This window comes from Excalfactoria chinensis, chromosome 7 (assembly GCF_039878825.1).
Source record: "Excalfactoria chinensis isolate bCotChi1 chromosome 7, bCotChi1.hap2, whole genome shotgun sequence".
In the NCBI taxonomy this organism is placed as follows: domain Eukaryota; kingdom Metazoa; phylum Chordata; class Aves; order Galliformes; family Phasianidae; genus Excalfactoria; species Excalfactoria chinensis.
The window spans coordinates 26,472,749-26,490,620 of record NC_092831.1 but is presented as its reverse complement, the minus strand read 5'-3'; the positions used below and the strand labels follow the sequence as shown (position 1 = coordinate 26,490,620).

Sequence of the window (17,872 nt, the reverse complement as noted above, 5' to 3'; positions counted from 1 at the left end):
ATAAGTCCACAGGCTGAGCCTCCAGCTTGGCTGGTAAAATAATGAGATGGGGAACATTACTGGCTTGTGAAGAGGGTTCATGTGTAGTCAGTGTTTACTTTGCATCATAATGGATTCCAATAGGATTAGAAGCATCAAATGAAGGTATTTAGGACAGGAAAATAATTATTTGTGCAATGCCAGATTTCCTTTTGGAACTCGTTAACACAAGAGATTGTGGGTACTGGAGGTGCACGTATGTTCAGAAATAAGTGGTATGAGAAAACCAGCCTATGGACGGTCGTTCAGGTCAATATACAGTGTTTGTCTCAAAGGAGTCCTGAGGCACAGAGACCTTGGGGAGGGTATTATACCACTCTGCATGTTCATTCTTACCATTTTCCCATTAAGAATCCTCTCCTTTTTGTGACAGAATGTAAGTTGCTGAACTAGGTGAGATTTGAGTCTGACATGCTGTGTCCATGCTTAAATGCAGTGGAACTGTACATATCTGAAGTCAATAATAGGTAAGCGTGTGAGATTATCTGTAGTGAGTCAGAAGAGAAGTATGTTATGATTAAATGATAATTCATATATAGAAAATTGTATGGATTTGGGAGATAAAAAAAAATCTTCCCTGAAGCTATTTTATTCTACTTTGAAAGTGGTTTCCTGTTATTGATACGTTGCTCTCCTGGTATTTAATATGTGGCCGCTTTGCCTACGTTGTATCGGAAAATATGAATGTTTCTTTTAAATACCATGTTTTAATGTAAAATGTACTGTTGTTTACTTAACTAGTCTTTCTAAAGTAGTCTTCCTTTTTCCTTCTAACAGCGGCACTCAGTTGGTCACTTCAAGTGGAGATGCAATGGTACGGATATGGGACCTCTCAAAAGGGGGATGCGTTCTGACATTGAAAGGACATGCCCAAGCCGTATGGGACTGCTCGTGGCATTCGTGTGGTGATTTTGTGGCTTCTGCCTCGAAGGACAGCACAAGTAAAATATGGGATGTCAACAGGTATGGAATTACTCGAGATTCTTTACTGTCTGGTTGATAGCTGTAACTAGTAATCAGAGCTTTATGCTTCAGCCCAGTCAGAGAGGGAGATGTCTAACACCAACTTGTGGACTTTCCTTTAGGAACATAATTAAATTAAAGGGAGTGGTGCAGGAAAAACAATTTATTAGAGAAGGCTGTTCAAATTAGCTGGGAAGGACTTAAGATAATGACACAAAGAGTGTTTCCTTTTATTTGGAATCTGCTATTCTGCAGTTGTTTTTATTGTTATTGGTTTTTGCTTATTTGCTTTTAAGGTCATAGTTTTGTGGAACTTCGGTATGTAAAGTAAATGTGTAACAGAACGAAAATACAAGGGAGTTTTCTATTTCATATTTCTAACTTATGAGTATACAACACACTTGAATTTGAAGTTGGACAAGTGGAAATTTATTCTATTCATTATTTAAGTTTTGGCAAGGTGACTCCTGATTAATAAATAACTACACCTCTTCATTTTCGTTATTGCTCTGGCAAATGTATTTTATGAAGGTACTTAGAGAAATACAAGTACATTTTTGCTTACCAATTAATCATTAGTTCCTCATCTATCTTCAGTAGTGTTTGAGACAATGTGCCTTAAAGGATACTGTTTGGAAATGATGCTTCTGGACTCATGGATACCTTAGAAATAGCATTACTGAAACCACTCTACTGTGTTAAGTGTGATTTTCAGTAACTGAATGTTGCCTGTCCACGGAATTCTCCAGACTAGTTTGTGTTTTGATCCAGTCCTAATGGGCTGGTCATTTCCTCTTTTCCTTTGCTTATGAATGAGGCAAAATACTCCTTCAAGCTTGTTGCCTAAAGCAGGGGAAGAAGCTTCACTAAGAAAGCAACCCTCAGTATCAGTAATAGAAATGAATGGTCGGTGTTCTTCTCAGCTGTGAAAATTCCTGGAATCTGTTGCATTGTTCATTGCTTCTTTTCTTAACCTGTTGTAGCATTTTAATACTTCAGTTATCCTTTAGGACATTTGCATGACTTTTAAGAAATAATACTAAGAATATTCTTGGTTTTATGTCGAAATCATTTTGAATTTGCATAAGGGAGATTTTATTTAGACATTCTGAAGTATCTCTGCAGCTGAGGAAGCTTCTGTAGTCAGATATCAAAGCAAATCTTCATTGCCAACCCATGCCTCCCACTCACACTCATTAACAACTCTCATTTCTACCTTTAGTGTATTTGTAGTGCATTTCACATTTGAAAATAAGGAGCGCAGCCATGATGTGGAAGGTTTATATATCAGCTTATAATTATTGAGACCTTAAGTCATGCTGAAGTCTCCATGGCCAAAGAGGGCAGGGTCTGTTGTGATGTGATGATTTCAAGCTATAGACAGCCTGACTGAAGACATAATTCTGCAGAACAGTCAGCTGCCAACAATCAACAAATCAGTTGACTGATTTCAAGTGAGAAATAAGCTCAAACAGAATATATGACAGTGTATGTATTTACTGAGGGGGGCAAGAAGAGAAAGTTACTTCCTCATTAAGCAACCTGGTCTTTTTCAGCTTGGATTGTTGTTTTATTAATACTTGTACACAGAAATGCTACAGAAAGGAACTTGGAATTTATTTTGGCTTGCAGTACTAATTGCTATGCAAATGGGCTGAGTTTGGCAGAAGTAATCTGAGGTGTTGTCCAGCGTGACCCAGTAAGTTTACGTGCCTGGAGTTCTGTGATAAAAGGAAGGCAGCTGTCTCTTCAGTGTACCGTATCAGTGTGTAACCTCCTTCAGATGCTTTTTATGGTCTGAGTGTGTGCAACAAGGCAGGAAGGTGGAGCAGGCTTGCCACAAAGGTTCACAGTGCTTGGGGAAAAACATCCTCCTAGAATGTTTTATCTCATCTTTAAAATTCTCCTGCTCCAGATGTCTGCCAGTTCTCACAAAGCTGTCTCTGAACAGGGGCCGGAGCACGAGATAACATACTTGTGATAGGATAATGATCAGGGATCGCAGTTACTCTGCTTAATCTTGTGATTAATTCTTTCTGTGAATAAGGAGTCAACATTTATAAACGAGAGCTTTCTTTCATCCCTAATGTGTCTCTGGATGTATGCCCGCTTCCAATTTAAGTATTCCTGGAAAGCATCGTATTGTAGGGGCAGGGGGAAGTGAAACGCACATCAAAGTTGTCAAGTATCAGCTCTAAAAGGGATATGCAAATACATACTTAAAATTGCATGCAGTTATATTTTGTAAACATTGGCAGTTCTGTTTTTGTTTCCAGAGTTCATGAAGATGCTGTTGTATGTTAGGATCTTTTAGAGATCTATGAGGATAACTTTTAAGATTCCTACAACAGTTTTCTTTGCTTCAGAACCTGGCGTCCTGAAAGTGTTTTTTTGCCCTTTTAGTACCAAAACCAAGTGCAATTTGCACAGTCACCAAATCCATTATTGGAATCCAAATAATACAGGGCCTAAGACCTTTTAAATAGGAAAAGGTAGTCAGCCATTTTATTAAATTATATTATTGTTTGCCAACGATAAGAAAATTGAATGTTCTCTGTGCTTAATTTTTACTTTATTAGGAGGTGAAACTATTGCTGAATTAAATTTTTAATAGATATTTTTCTCAAGCCTTTTTTTGTTCTGGGTAGGTTGGAAGGCTCTGTCATATTTCAAGCCACAAATGCCATTCCTACCAGGAGGATGACATGAGGTAGCTTTGTTGTTAAGTGTTCTCCTCCTTGACAGTTTACGTGCCCTTTATTTGAAGGTCTGTTCTGATTTTATAAGACAAAACAGAAAACATTAACAAACACAAACCCAAGCGCCTTTCATCTTCCCTGAAGAGATGAGCACATGCAAAGATGTAACCATATCCAATGTATGGTGGGGCTTGAGGGCGTTGGAGGCTGTGTGTGTCCTCCTGGGGGAGCTGGCTGCTTTTAGAGGAACTGGAAAAAACAACACCATAATGCCTATAGAAGAGATGAGTAACATATCTACCATGGTTGGAAAAATAAAAAGCAAAGCAGCAAAACCCAGATCTCTCTCTTCTCTTGAAGATTATCCCATCTCCTTTATGATCTATAGGAATCAACTTGAATAGGAAGTGAGGGAGAAAAAGAAGGCAATAGGCTTCTGACTTGCAAATTGATTTTATTCATCAGTGTAGCTTAGACTGAAAATACATAGCCAGCCATGTTAATAGCTCAGCAAACAGTTCTAGGATTGTTTTCTCAGACCATAAATTCAGGACTGTCAAAGTCATTTTGGTAGGATTAATTTCAATTATCCAACTGTAAATATCATCAGAGATTCACAGCCTGATCTCTGACATGCAAATCAAACTGAACTTCGTATATCTCATGTAAACAGAGGTGGTTATTTAGTTTTGTAAACATATGTCGTAGACTGTCTATTAAATGCAAAAAAATGTTATTTATGTTTTTAAGCTTGAGAAATTATTTGCAGCAAGGCCAGAACGTTCAGAATTAATGTGAAAGCTTTTTTTCCCCCTCCGCTATATCCATTGTGTTGTAATTGATACAGTTCTGCATTTTTCTCTGCTTCCTTTCAGTAGTGCAAAACACAGTGGAATTAGGCCATGGAGAAATGTAATTCAGTGCTGCCCTGCAGCAGACCTCCAGGTGAATAAAGGTCTCAGAATGGGATCCATTGCTGCTTTCTGTAGGCTGTTTTTATATCTGCCACTTATTATTTTCAATTCGTCCTAGCAGAATAAATTTTGGTTAAGTCCCCGTTATTTCTCCCATGCTCAAAATTTTATTTAAGTGTTCAAGAAATAGTGAACACTGATGTCCAGTCATGGCTAGTATCTTCTGGTGCGTTTATTCAGGTGTAAACTTGAGTTTTTCTGCCTTCATGGAGTGTGAGATATGACGCAAATCAGTTCTTGTTATATGTACACAATTCATTCATTCCTAAGCCTATGTGAAGAGTCTTACCTTCTGGTATCCCATCTCCACTTGATTGTTGCTGAGTTTAGTTTTACTTTTTCTCATAAGAAACGTTTTAATTTGGGGTAATTCAGAAGGTAGAGTGGATTTAAAAGAAACTAAACAGGGATGGATTGTTTAATTAGAAGCCCCTAATCAACTATAGCTTCACTTGGAATGATACCATGAAATGATGATACTGTACTCTACTGATTATTAACACAGTCTGACAGAGTGGAGCACAAGGCACATTTAAAAGGATTTTAAACTGCTCTGTTGGTGTATTTTTGTTTGCTTTGGTCTCAGTAAAGAAGTTAATGTCCCTTGGTTCATGTTTCAAGTTGGCCAAACTGGTTGCTTTTTAGCATCAAAATAAGGTGAAGTCATGGATATTAGCCATCTTTCTTGGGCATTTTTTACATTCACTTCTTTCTTTTTTTCTTGCCTTTCTCTTATTCAAGCTCTTAAATGAAATATTTATCATTAGATTTTTAGTTATTTTTCACAACACCCAACACATCTGCATTAGGACTCGATAAAGAAAGCCACAAAGAATTGAAAATGGAGTCCCACTTGATCATGTTGAACAGGTACAGGGGCAAATAATCAGTTGTCATAAAGATTTTTTTTCCTGGATGACTGTTACCTGCCTCAGATTTCAGTGGGAGAGGCACCAAGAGCTGCTGGCCAGATACCATGTTTAATTGATTCCAGTAAAAGTGAGGCTAATCTATTTTCAGAAAAGACAGATGTCCTCCAGGAAATTGGAAGGCAGGCAGAAAAAAACTCAGAGGATCTGTGGAAGGGCCATCTTTGGGTAGTTTGTAATTTGTGCGCTGACAGCCCCTCAGGAAGCACTTGCCATTTTGATAAAGGAGAATTCCCTTTGGAATCCTCTGAGGAGCGCTACAGAGACAACCTGCTATCCGTCCATCTATACAAAAGAGGCCCGGGCTTAAATCTCCAAATTTATATTTGTATAAGAGTTCCGTGACATATTTGTCAGGACCAAAGGAAAGCTAAAACCTGTTTTTTATGATTCCCAGCGAGCCAATTTTAAAATATCAATTTAAAGATGGTGAATTATCAGGTAAGATGTATATGTATGTATTTCCAAAGCATAGTTTTTGGGTTAAGGGGAAAATATGGTTTAATCTTCATAATACTGTAAAAGATTAATCTTGAAGTACAGAAACAAATTAAGAAGTGTAGCCTGAGCTCTGTATAATAAACTTACTTAAACTTGTACACTTAGTGCAGAACTTTGGCAATGAGAGATGTTCACTATGGCTGTGCATTTGAGAGTCTAGGTAATGAAACAAGTCAGACCTACTTCTTCCAGAATTGCTCAGCTGCGTTAGTGGTGCAGTTATTTACATTTGGTAAGGAGAAGGGTGCAGTGCTTTACTGAAAGCTGTTTAGTGAGTTACTACTGAAGTGAGCGTTATATGCTGTGCTGTGGCATGGAAGTTGGGACTGGATCATCTTAAAAAGGTCCCTTCTAACCAAAACCATCCTCTGATTAAAAAGTGGCATCCCATTAAAACAAAGAAACAGTTGTTTAATTTGAAGTAGATAGTGATAAAGCAATGTTAAATGCTGCAGCATTTGTGTGGCTTCTGCTGAAGTGGTGTTGGCTACAGGTAAATCAGTGGTATCTGTTGATGTGGGTTTTTACTGTGTCTGTGGTAATTTTGGTTGTATGTGAGAACTATGCTTGAATTTCTTAGTAACTACAATGATAAGATTTTGTTGTTTGTTTGTTTGTTTTACCATCAAATATGAGTCCTTTTTCTGTCTTTTCAATTCTTGATCCTCAGTTGTTTTCTCTCTGTGACAATGTGCAAGATGAATTCGTTGTCTTATTCCCAAGTGTGCAGGTGGTGTAATTATGGCTCCTGCTAAATAATGCTCTGCTCTTGACAGGGTGTTTCCCCTGTCCTTCATTCAAATGTGCAGGAATAGCACCCAGATACCCAGCACATTTTAAGGATTAATACAGTTTTTCACTACATATCCTAGCTCATTATCTTGTTTTTTCCCCTCTCCTTTGTGTTGTGTTCACTTATTACTGGCAGTCTTTTTGTCATTTAACCTCTTTTCCTAGAAATACTGTCTTAGAGTATCTCAACCGAAACAAAAGCCAAAAAATTGTACCAACAGAGAGCAGTTCATACAACAGTGAAAGCTGTCAGCTGTTATTACAGAATTTATTGAAGACAACAGTTCATTAAAGTGAAGTATTTCAATCATCACAACCATATCCTGTCAGTACCAGTTAGGGCAAATATTACATGTAGAGCTTGTGATGCGGAGTGTGCTGCAATACAAGGGGCTGCCAGCTTTCTGTGCTTACATCTCCAGGGAAGGAAGAAGAGCAGGACTATGTCTTACTGCTCATGAGAACTAAACTTGGATAGGCAGCTAGAATGCTGGACTCCTGTCAGCTCTGTATGCCTTCCAGTTTGAATCTGGCTGAACTGGTGAATAGATTTCATAAGGAAGGTCTGCACTAATGGATGTCTTTAAACAAATAAATGTCTTGAGTTTTTGTCCTCTGGTTCCACGCAGTCTTCAGAGTGGATGTGTGTGAAGTTTTGTTGTTTGTTTCGCTGTTATTACTTCAGAATCCAGGCTTTGTACAAAGTTTTTTTCTCTCCCAAAAGCTGTAGCTCTAACTGTCCTACCATGTACGTCCAGTTAAAGCAAACTGTTCATCCTTCGTTTGCTATGTCCAAAGTTAGAACACAGCTCTTATCTCACACCTTAGACAATAACTCCTTATGTACAAAAAATAGGTCTCCTGGGTCTTTTATTGAAGTTTAAAGACACTGAGCTGTCTTTTTATCTTCTTATGGTGTGAATTATATATAGTTCTCAACCCAGTAGTGGATTGTTTTATCAGTCATGCTTTTCAAAAGTCTCAGGGCAACTTCTGACCTAAACCTTAAATCTCCATGCCAGGTAGAAGAATACACACATAATAAAATTACTTCGGTACCATGTGCCAGTTTTTCTTCAAGACACATCTCAGAAGCGTGATATCCACAAGACAGAAGAGTTTAGCATACAAACAATTTACGTAGGCAGTCTGAAGCTTCTCATGAAAACACTTCACTTTTAGCTTCAGTGTAAGTGAGGAAGCAAAAAAAACAGCCATCTTTCTCTCTGCACTTCCACTCTTCAGAGCAATATGATGCAAAAATCTCATTCTAGGCCAGCCAGTATCTTTCACATCTAGGAAGCTTTTCACCATCTGAAAGGCAATATTTATGCATATGTTTACTGAACTCAGAGACTGCAAAGGCATGTGTATCTATTGGAAACATACTTAAATATTCTTTTGAATAATCCAGATGGTGCAAAAATCACCGAGTTCTTTTGTATTTTAGGATATCTTTCAAAAACCTATTTCTGTCACCAAAACTGAAGTTCTAGGTCTTAATAGTGAGACTGTGTTAAAACATGGACAGAAATAGTGAATTATTTAATACGCAACAGATAGTCATAGACCATTCCTCTTGCACAGAGAGCACGCAGTAAAGCTGCACTGTGCAAACATAGCTGGAGTTCTACTGGGATCTCCTCTGAAGCAGTACTTCTGATCTTGAAAGAAATAGTATGCATGATGTTCTACTATGTAAAAGACAGTTTCCATAGCTTTTCATTTCAGAGTTTGTTTCACAGTAATGTAGGTCTGAGCTAGCTGTGTTTGGAAGGTCAAGATGAAGGTGATGGCTTGAGGATGCAACAACACTGGGTGGGATGTTAGTAGCCAGCACTGTGACTTGGTGGGAACCTAATTCCATGTGTAAACCTTCCCTGTAGCTCTTACCAGGTTATCACCCATGCCTTGGCAGTGCTTCAGATACATATTCAGTGCTTACGTCAGTAGCATGAGCTAAGCTTTGGTATCTGCAGCTAAAGATCTTAATAGTCTCTTGCAGGATATGTATTTCTAGAAGGAGAAGAATGTGTCACAGTTTGCAGAAATACAGTGCCAGTATTAAAATCAGTTAGACAGCAAAGGGCCTAGCTGGCCTTTTGGTACCAGAACTCAGGATCCCAGTCGCTGAATGAGCTTCTCTCCAATGTGCTTTTAGCTGAACTAATATGAGGTGCTACTTGCTGTTCCTATGTGTGTGAGGTGATGTTAATATAAAAAAATAGGAGGCATTTCTTTCAGAGCTGCTCTCATATATTCAGACCCGTAGAAGGAGGAAAATGAACCAGATCAGTTCTTCTGTGTGCAAGTTTCAAGGTAACCTTTCCTCCCAGCTATTTGCCAGAGGAAAACAGCCCTTTCCCAGCTGTATTTGGAAGAGGAAAGGTATAGTACAAAAATGTGCTCTCAAGAAGAAAGTGGTAACTCAGAATGAGGAGGGAGTAGCCTTGGGAATGCAGCCCTCCATGCTCTGTGTTTGAGTAGCTTCCCTGCTGAAAACTTATGGCTGGTCCCAAGGCTTGCTACAGTGATGATGAAAACACGCTGAAGGAAAATGCCAGCACCTGTAGCTTCAATGAGGAGGCCAGGAGTTTTATTCCTCGCTCCAGCAGCTGCCTGTTAGAGAACCCAGAGTGATATTGTTTTTGTTGTGGCTCTGTGTCGAAGAGCACAGCAAATCCATTATTCATAATATCTTCCTAGGTTCACAACGGCACCGAATAGCACTGCGAATCTCCTTAAAACTGCCACCCACTCAAATCCATTTTATTTGGACAAATAAAGAAACTCCGCACTGAGAAAACCAATTTGGAAACACACTGAAATTCATTTTCTTCACTTAAATATTAAAGTGCTTATATTTATTGTATTTCAGCCGTGTTGTGCTGTTTTCAGAAAGGATTTTCTCATTTAATAGATCTGGAGGAGTTTCTGTCATATTTAAAATGCAGAAAAAAATGAACTACCATCCGACAAGGGCAGCTCTGCTGTTTGTGCTGTGAATCTCTGCTCTGCAGATTAAACCCATCCGTTAATATTGTGAGTAACTGCGTATTAATTGACAGTACCACAGTCCTGGCCTAGGCTTTGAGTCCTCTTGCCCTATTGCGACTGTTATTTTCTAATGAATATACAGCAGCGTTTTATATGTAAAAGGTGAAGGACTTAAGTTCATAGTTTGCTGTATAACACCAAGTAAAAAGAAGCCTTCAGTGTTCACCTGTTGTCAGATTTCTGAATTTGATACTTTTGATTTTTCTCTGGCTTTTTTTTTTTTTTTTTTAATATAGAGGTGATTTCTTCTGTATGTCTTCCAATAATGCGACAGCTTTCAGGTAGAAGCATTCATGGTGTACAGGTAGCTTTGTGCCCTGTGCAGTGGTATGTGAAGCTCAGTGAGCACAGCTGGCCCAAGCCCCCTTAGCTGCGTACTGAAAGCTGCGCTGTACCTGTGTTGCTGGCTTGTTTCTTCCTTATCTGGGTTGGGATTGGGGTGTAGAGATGTCTGATCTCATATAAAAACAAGGAGCTGTGGAAATTAGGAACTACTGGCATTGCTTTATCTACCCCATGTGGAGCATCATTGCTCTAAAACTGGACCAGTGAAAAGGCTCTAAGGTAAATTAATGGCAGTTTGTTTTGTGCTCTTTGCTTGCTCGTGGTTGTGCTCGGTAGGTTTATTCTGTTGCTCTTCTGCATAGCTCTTGTTTCATTCATTACCTCTCATCAGCAGTTAATTTTTTTTGGAAGGGAGGCAAATAATTTGTTTTAGAAACAGTGGCATCCGCATGTGGCTTCATATTGACTTTTAGCAAATGGACGCCCTGTGAGAGGTGCTTGCTGTCCTCTAGAAAGACGAGCCTTCCCCTTGTCAGCTTCTACCTGATTGTGACAAAGTCACGTAGAGAAGTTCTCACGTAAGCAGATGTTGGTGGGGTGGGCTCCCTTCATTTAGCATGCACAAAGGGTTGGATCTTTAAAAGTGCCTGCAGGATTGATGGAAAAATCTGTTGGAGCGGGCACGTAATGCCTGCTGAAAATCCCATTAAGCACCTAATTGATTATTTAGGCACCCAAAAGCTAAAAGAATCTGAGACTTAGCTTTGTCAGGGAATTTTGAGAGTCTCATCTAAAATGTATAAAGTTGCAGAGAAATATGGTACTATAGATTTCTACAGGATGGACTCAGAATAAGTGCTAACAAGTTATTTTAAACTTCAGTGTTACAGGACTAGCTTTTTTTATAATGTCTTTTTATGTATTGAAACAGACTTCAATCCTACACAAAGCAATTGTTTGTTATTGCAAATAGCAATGATCAGTATTTCTCCTTTCACTTTGTGTGGCAAAGGTAAGATGAGTTTCCTTCTTCAGAGCACTTAGTTCAGGGACTCAGGAGCATAGAAGATTAGACAGAGTCTCCAAAATAGTTGAAATGCACCAGAATGGAGAGCTGAGTATTGAGTGTAGATGGCTCCTTTACAGCAACCTGTCTGAATAGAACTGATCCAGTGTAAGCATAAATGCACACACAAAAACCAAAATTGCTTGGCAGCGATCTATCAAACGACAGGCATGTTATTATCCTTGAGTACTCAGATGAACCGGTAAAGACACTTGGGGTTAGTCAGAAAAGGCAGGAACTTTACCCTTAAAATTCTTCTCAAAGGGGAAAGCAAATGAACAAAAAATGGCAGCATCCACGCTGATGCTGAAGTGGGGCATGGGCTGAATGCTGATGTCAGCTGGAATGGTAATTGTGGATAACCCACTGCCGCTGGGGAGCGAGCCTCTGCTTATTCTCCTGCAGAACTGCTGAGCAGAAAACACGCTCACAGTCATTCTGCAGTGTTTAATGTCGGCTTAAATGGTTTAGATCTATTTTATTATTACTGAGATTGTGCTTATCTGATTATCTGGTACCCATATGCCTTGAGGGAGTAGGAGATAATTGTTTAATAAAATAAGGCTATGGTTTTCAATAAGTGATTTCTGGTGCTCCCATCTTAAACTGTCCAACCAAAAAATCCCTGAAGGAAGCCTGATTTGCAGAAAGTGCTGAGCACTTAGAGGTGGAGTCAGAATATTACATAAGTATTGCAGAGAACCTTTCCTAGCCTGAGTTAAGTTGCTGTCTATAATCCTGTAATACTTTTATACCTTCCAAATAGTACCGGGCATCTCAGAGGAAGAGAAGACTGAGTTCTAGTTTCTGTCCTAAGGACTGAAGTGGCATTTTGGTCAATAAGTATGAAATATAAGAGCTGACCTCGGAGGGGACCGCTTCAGACCACATCATCAGTCTACAGAAACTTCGTTTCAGCTGGCTGTATTTATTTTCTGCATGTAGGCAGACTCCATGAGAAGGTTAGGAAGATACACCCATGATCAGAAAACTTAATACATGTGTTGAATTTCCTTAGGCAGAGGGAAGAACTGAACCTGGATTTTGAAGCTGGCTTCAGGGATCTAAGCTGTGCGCTCCTGCATCAGGATAGGAGTAGTTAGCAGTATGGTTTTTGTAGAGTCCGTGTCCCATGTTTATCTGATACTGATGTTATAGAAGTGCTTAGGAAGCTGAGTTCATCAGAGTAGAACGGAGAAATTTATTTCTCATTTCTGACTTAGTTCAGGGGTGAGATGGGTCAAACGTTTCTGACGTTCCCAAGCAATAGCAAGGTTCTCTGTAGGAACAGGATGGTCCTTGAAAAGAACCCAGGATCTGTATTTCAGATAGAAATGTTTATGTCTTATTCCTGTCTCATGCTTTGTTTCCAAGTCGTAATTGTTGACACAGTTCTTGCTTTGGGAAAATATGCCCCTTTAGAGACAGAAAATAACTGAAAGTCAAAGCATACGAAAGTGCTGAAAAATTTGGATCAAATGTAACATGCTTCTGTTCACAGGAAAATAGCTGCAGTAGTTTATCAGAGTGGATTTGGAGCCCAGCTGCAATGTAAAATGAGCTTTCGCAGCAGTTGCTGTCATCTGAAAGATGTTTGGTGCTGCCAGCAATCAGGTGTTGGCTAGTGGGATAGTAAGGAAATCCTGACAAGGTATGGGCTTTAACTGAGCCTGCGTAATAAGAAGCTACAAAGAATGTGTTGCAATCTGGTACGAAATTACACATGCTGTATAAAACTTTTCACCTGGCCTTCGTTCTCTTTGAACAAACTACAGTTGGTTTTCTACTGCATATGGAAGTGCAGAGTGGTGCAGTTCTGACTATGCCTTTTGGGGCTCTCAGTTGAAATAGCTGTGGAAATCGTGGTTTCTGTGGCCATGTTTTGGCTAGATTTGTTAGAGCGATTTATCTTCTGGTTCTGGATCAGTTAAATGTTTAAGAAAATGCTTGCATGTAAAGATGCAGTTACATCCAGATTGTGTCTGTAAAGGATTCTTCTGCATCACCATCGCTTTGGAAATCAGGCTGTGTGCTATTCTTCTGGTAATTACACTTATTTTGGGTACACACCATGATTATGTGTGTTTAATTATATTGATTTAAAATGGTACCATTAGCGGGAAAAGAACAGCAGCACTGTAAAGCATTCTTAAGTAGAAATCTGATGCCTTACAGTTTTATCTTTCCTGTAAAAACACTCAAACTCTTCTTGTGCAAGCAGAAAATAACACAGCAACACCTCTTACTCCCAACCCAGGCCACTCAGTGATTTCTACGCAACACTTGTTCCAAGAAATGGAAAATGTTAAGAAATTAAATCTTCATTATGACAGTGATAATAGACAGCCACTGACAAGGACAGTGTGATTGGCACAGACTATTAGTTTTTCACACTTTCTGGAGAAGACCAAAGTTGAGTGTTATTATTTCTGTAATTTATACTTATCAGTCACATGAAACATGCAGAGCTACTGTCATTGATACTGACTATTCTTAGTGTTTGCCAAACCACATCTTTGCTTTGGGTGAGGTCTGAATCACACAAAGAACATAATGTAATTGTATTTCTGTTTTGTAGCCATTTGCTGCCTAGCTCCAACCAAATGTAGTGGAAGTCTCTAGTTTTGTAGTACCTGAACCAAGACAGCTTGCCTGCACTCTGTGCAGAAACATACTCCATACTCAGTGGTAGAAAGTAAGGGTTCTTATTCTATCTCAGGGCAGCATCAGGTGCTAAAAGCTGTGTTGAGTGCCATAGCAACCAGCGTGTCCTTAAAACTTTGTCCTTTTTCTCTCAGTGAGTATTTTTTCAGTGCTGTGTCTTAGAAGGCTGAGCAGTATCTCACTAATAGTGTGGGTTTCCAAACACTGAATAAATAGCCGGCGTCTACTAAAAAACATATAGCTGAGCTCTTCCAGAAAACACTTAGGAATTATTACTGGCTTCTTTTCCAGTAACACATGTTCTGTTACAGAAGTTACAAGGAACTGAGACAAATAGACATTTTAATCCCAAAGGTAAGGCACAGTTTTGCGACCTCTTTTTTTCCTCCATTGTAGAACAATATTTCAAGGACTGTGATTATTTGGCTGTTACCCAATTTCACTGCAGAACAGAAATCTGACTGGAGAGTTGCTTTTTCTGCTGCTTAATTAGAAATTTATTAGTGAAGTTCTGACCAAATGTCCCTCACTATTAGACCTTGCTGAATCTGAAGTTCAAGTAATTAGATTTCATTTATTATAATGCATTGCCCTCTTTTTCTGTTCTGTATGTCCTTTCTTATTTTTTCTGTTTTCATTTATGTTTGGTTTTCCTGTTCTGGGCATTATTTGCCAGAGAGGCTCTTCCAACTATCAGAAATAGGACAGAGTAATTTTTAGAACAGCAAAATATGTAGGGAGGCAAGGTCCCTGGAGACAAAATAAATCTCCAACACAACAAAAGAGCTATCCTGTTCGATTTGGATGTTGCTGCTGGCTGAGCAGCTTGTTAGCAGCAGCTGGACCATACCTGGCAGCAGGGCTGTGCCCCACTTGTTCAGGTGACATCATGGAGCCACAGAAGTTGATTGTAAGTGCTGAGTAGGAGAAGAGGTCTGCAGAGAAGCTTTTGAGCGCACAATGTTGGACTTGGTTTTTCTGCTCTAGGTAGATTTGAACACTGATATGATGGTTATGAGGCTGAACCTCCAAAATATCTCTGCTAGTGAGCACTCATAAGGCAAAATGCAAGTGTAGGGACCAGCCACACTCAGATGTTGCCCTTCAGTTTCCTCTTAGAGCTTTGCAGCCAATCTGATCTGGACTGTGGGCGGACCTGGTCATGCACATGGAGGGCTGCCCTGCATTTGTAGGTGTAGTGCAGAGCTTGGAGAAGGGAATGCCTCTGCATCCTGCATGCAGCAGTGTTGTGTCTGTTCAGCTGGTGAATCGCTGTGGGCTTATCACTGCTTGCTGCAGCAGCAGTGCTGGTGGATGCGTGAGTCCTCATAAACTGTCCTTGAAAGAAAGCTGCTGTGTCACCATCCCTGGAGGCGCTCAAGAAAAGTTTTAGGTGTTCTACTGAGGGATGTGGTTTAGTGGGAAATACTGGTGGTAGGTGGACTGGGTGTTTTTGGAAGGCTTTTCCAACCAAGGTGTTTCTGTGATTCAGTTCATCTCTTGGGGAAAGCACAGGGATATGAACAGGGCTAAATTTCAGAGGAGAAGTCTGTACTGTATAAGCTTCTGTAGCTTCTTAAAGCTTGCCAAGCAGGACAGGGATCTCAGTGATTACTCATGTCTTTTTAATTAAAATGAGCAGGTTTTGATCAGTTTCAGGACATTCATGTTTCAAGATTAGGCAGGTAGCAGTTAAACCATGACTTGTAAGTTCTCCTGTTTCCCCATGAGATCTAAGAAAATGATTTAATGGTATTTCTGGGCAGAAATAATGGTGGCTCTGGGCAGCCTGGTCTGGTGGTTGGCAACCCTGCCCATGGCAATGGGGTTGAAACGAGATAATCTTTATTGTCCTTTTCAACACAAGCCCTTCTATGATTCTGTTTGATTGCAGGCTTGTAAATGTGCAGAGTCAGATGAGTAATATTTGTTTATATATCTAGAAAATATTAGTTAACCATTTAACGTGTCAGAGGTTCGTTCTTCTGTGGCTAAGCCTTCCTAGCTGCTAAGTCTTTCCTTTGCTTTTGGCAGAAGAATAAGCAAAAGGAAAGAAGAAGGGAAAGAACTTCACCCTTAAACTTATCAGTTCAGTCCATAGCACTGCAGGGCTTGGTCTTCTTTTGCACGCCCAATTTACTGTGCACTACACCACACATGTGAGCTGTCAGGCTCCTACACCGATGAACCTGGAAATGGTCCCACTCCTGACACCAGCAGCAAGCAGGACTGCAGGCTGTGCTCACGGGCTTCAGGTGGCCCTACTGGTCCCTGCAGAGCATACCCTGACCTTGGTGGCAGCCATCCTGCCACCTTGGTATAAACTCTTATCATGAGCATTGTCTGAGACCAGTAGTTAAAAATGATTTCAGATAATTTAGTAAGTCAGAGACAGCTCTGCAAAATGGTCCTTGCTAGTGCAGCAGTGCCTCACAGCTTCTTCCAGGCCAGGGCATTCCTTGTTGTTTTGCACAGTGCTTAGGTTATGAAGATTAACATCTTCCGCAAATGTTGACTGCTAAGGGTTACACGTAGAAAGACTGAATTTATATACTTTTTAAGACTTTTCTAAACATTTTAAGTATTAGAAGGACTGTGTATCTTCTGCCAGAAACACTCATAGCCTGTGCTTCAGCCTTTGGTTTTCCAGGTCTCAGGTGTTAGTTTGAAAGAGGGCATAAATGAATATCCTGAATTGGAGGAGAGCTTCATCTTATTGAAGATGAGTAACAATTGAATGAAGTGTCTCATATTGACAGCACCACACCAACAAATATCTTTCTAGAGACAAATGTGCTTTGCAGAGAAACTGTCCTCGCATGTCAACGTCTTAGGAAATGTGTTGCGTTTAGTGAAATAATGGGTCAAGAGAAAAATCATTGTCATAAATGATGGTAGGTACTTTTTACTGAAATACTGGTAGTTTTACATTCTTGACATGAATAATTGGATGTGTCATGTGTGAAGCTACCTAGAAATAAAATAGAGGTCATAAAATGTAAAGACATGATAGGATGCATTTATAACAGCATAAAACAAACTGGCATTTTAATGTCTTAAGCCAGCCCGCTTGCTATACTTGTCCATTGATCTTGGCTAGGAAAGTTCTATGACTAATTTAAGCACATTTTGGAGATAAAGCCATATAATGGGAAATTGATAGGATTTGTTTTTGTTAAAGGTATTCTGCTTTTAACTGCTGCAATCCTATAACACGATCAGAGCTGATCTTGTGTGACCTTACACAGCTTCCCCAGGAATGTTCTGTCCCTGTTCCTGCAAGTGACTTTCCAGTGTAATTTACTTTGACATTTTGCTTGATAGGGATTGCAGGTCACATAGTAGGATATTACTCAACAGGCGTGAAAAAGGGCTTAGTTTAGCACTCAAATCAATGGATTTGAGAGGGTAGCTGCTGGAGAAGATGGCACAGTTTGAGAGGGTTTATGTGGGTTTCAGAAGGCATGTAAAAAGATGGTTGCTGGAGGCCCTGACATAAAGTACGTGCTGTAATCTCATTAATTCAATTGGTTGTATGGATGCTCTTAATTACCATGCTTGAAATGAGATTTAATATGGCTCTGCAGTAAAACAACTATGACTAACTAACTAATCATTGAAACAGCATCATCCTACCACGTTTCTTTGCAATGAGAGCTCAGTGAAGAAATCACTTAGTTAAAAAAAACATTGAGATTATCCCGTTTTCATAGTGTCATGAATTGGACCAAATCCGTTTTCAAATCATGAATAATTTATTGATTTGAGTAAGCGACCGCAAACAAAATCAGCGCTGGGCGACCACGGGAGTCACAGCTCCGCACGTGTGGCGCACCCTCCCCCTGCTGGCCCCAGCTTTTATAGTCTCTCTTGTATTCTGATTGGCTGCCGTGTTGGCCTTCC

General features: G+C 39.7%; 1 protein-coding gene across 1 annotated transcript in view; it reads left to right on the top strand.

The window, feature by feature from the left end:
• The window catches only part of SPAG16 (sperm associated antigen 16), a 340,520-nt gene that overhangs the window by 188,747 nt on the left and 133,901 nt on the right, over positions 1 to 17,872 (top strand). Inside the window, exon 12 of the mRNA XM_072342185.1 lies at positions 817 to 1,002. Coding sequence (XP_072198286.1) covers positions 817 to 1,002 — 186 coding nt within the window. The remainder of the gene's footprint in view (positions 1 to 816; positions 1,003 to 17,872) is intronic.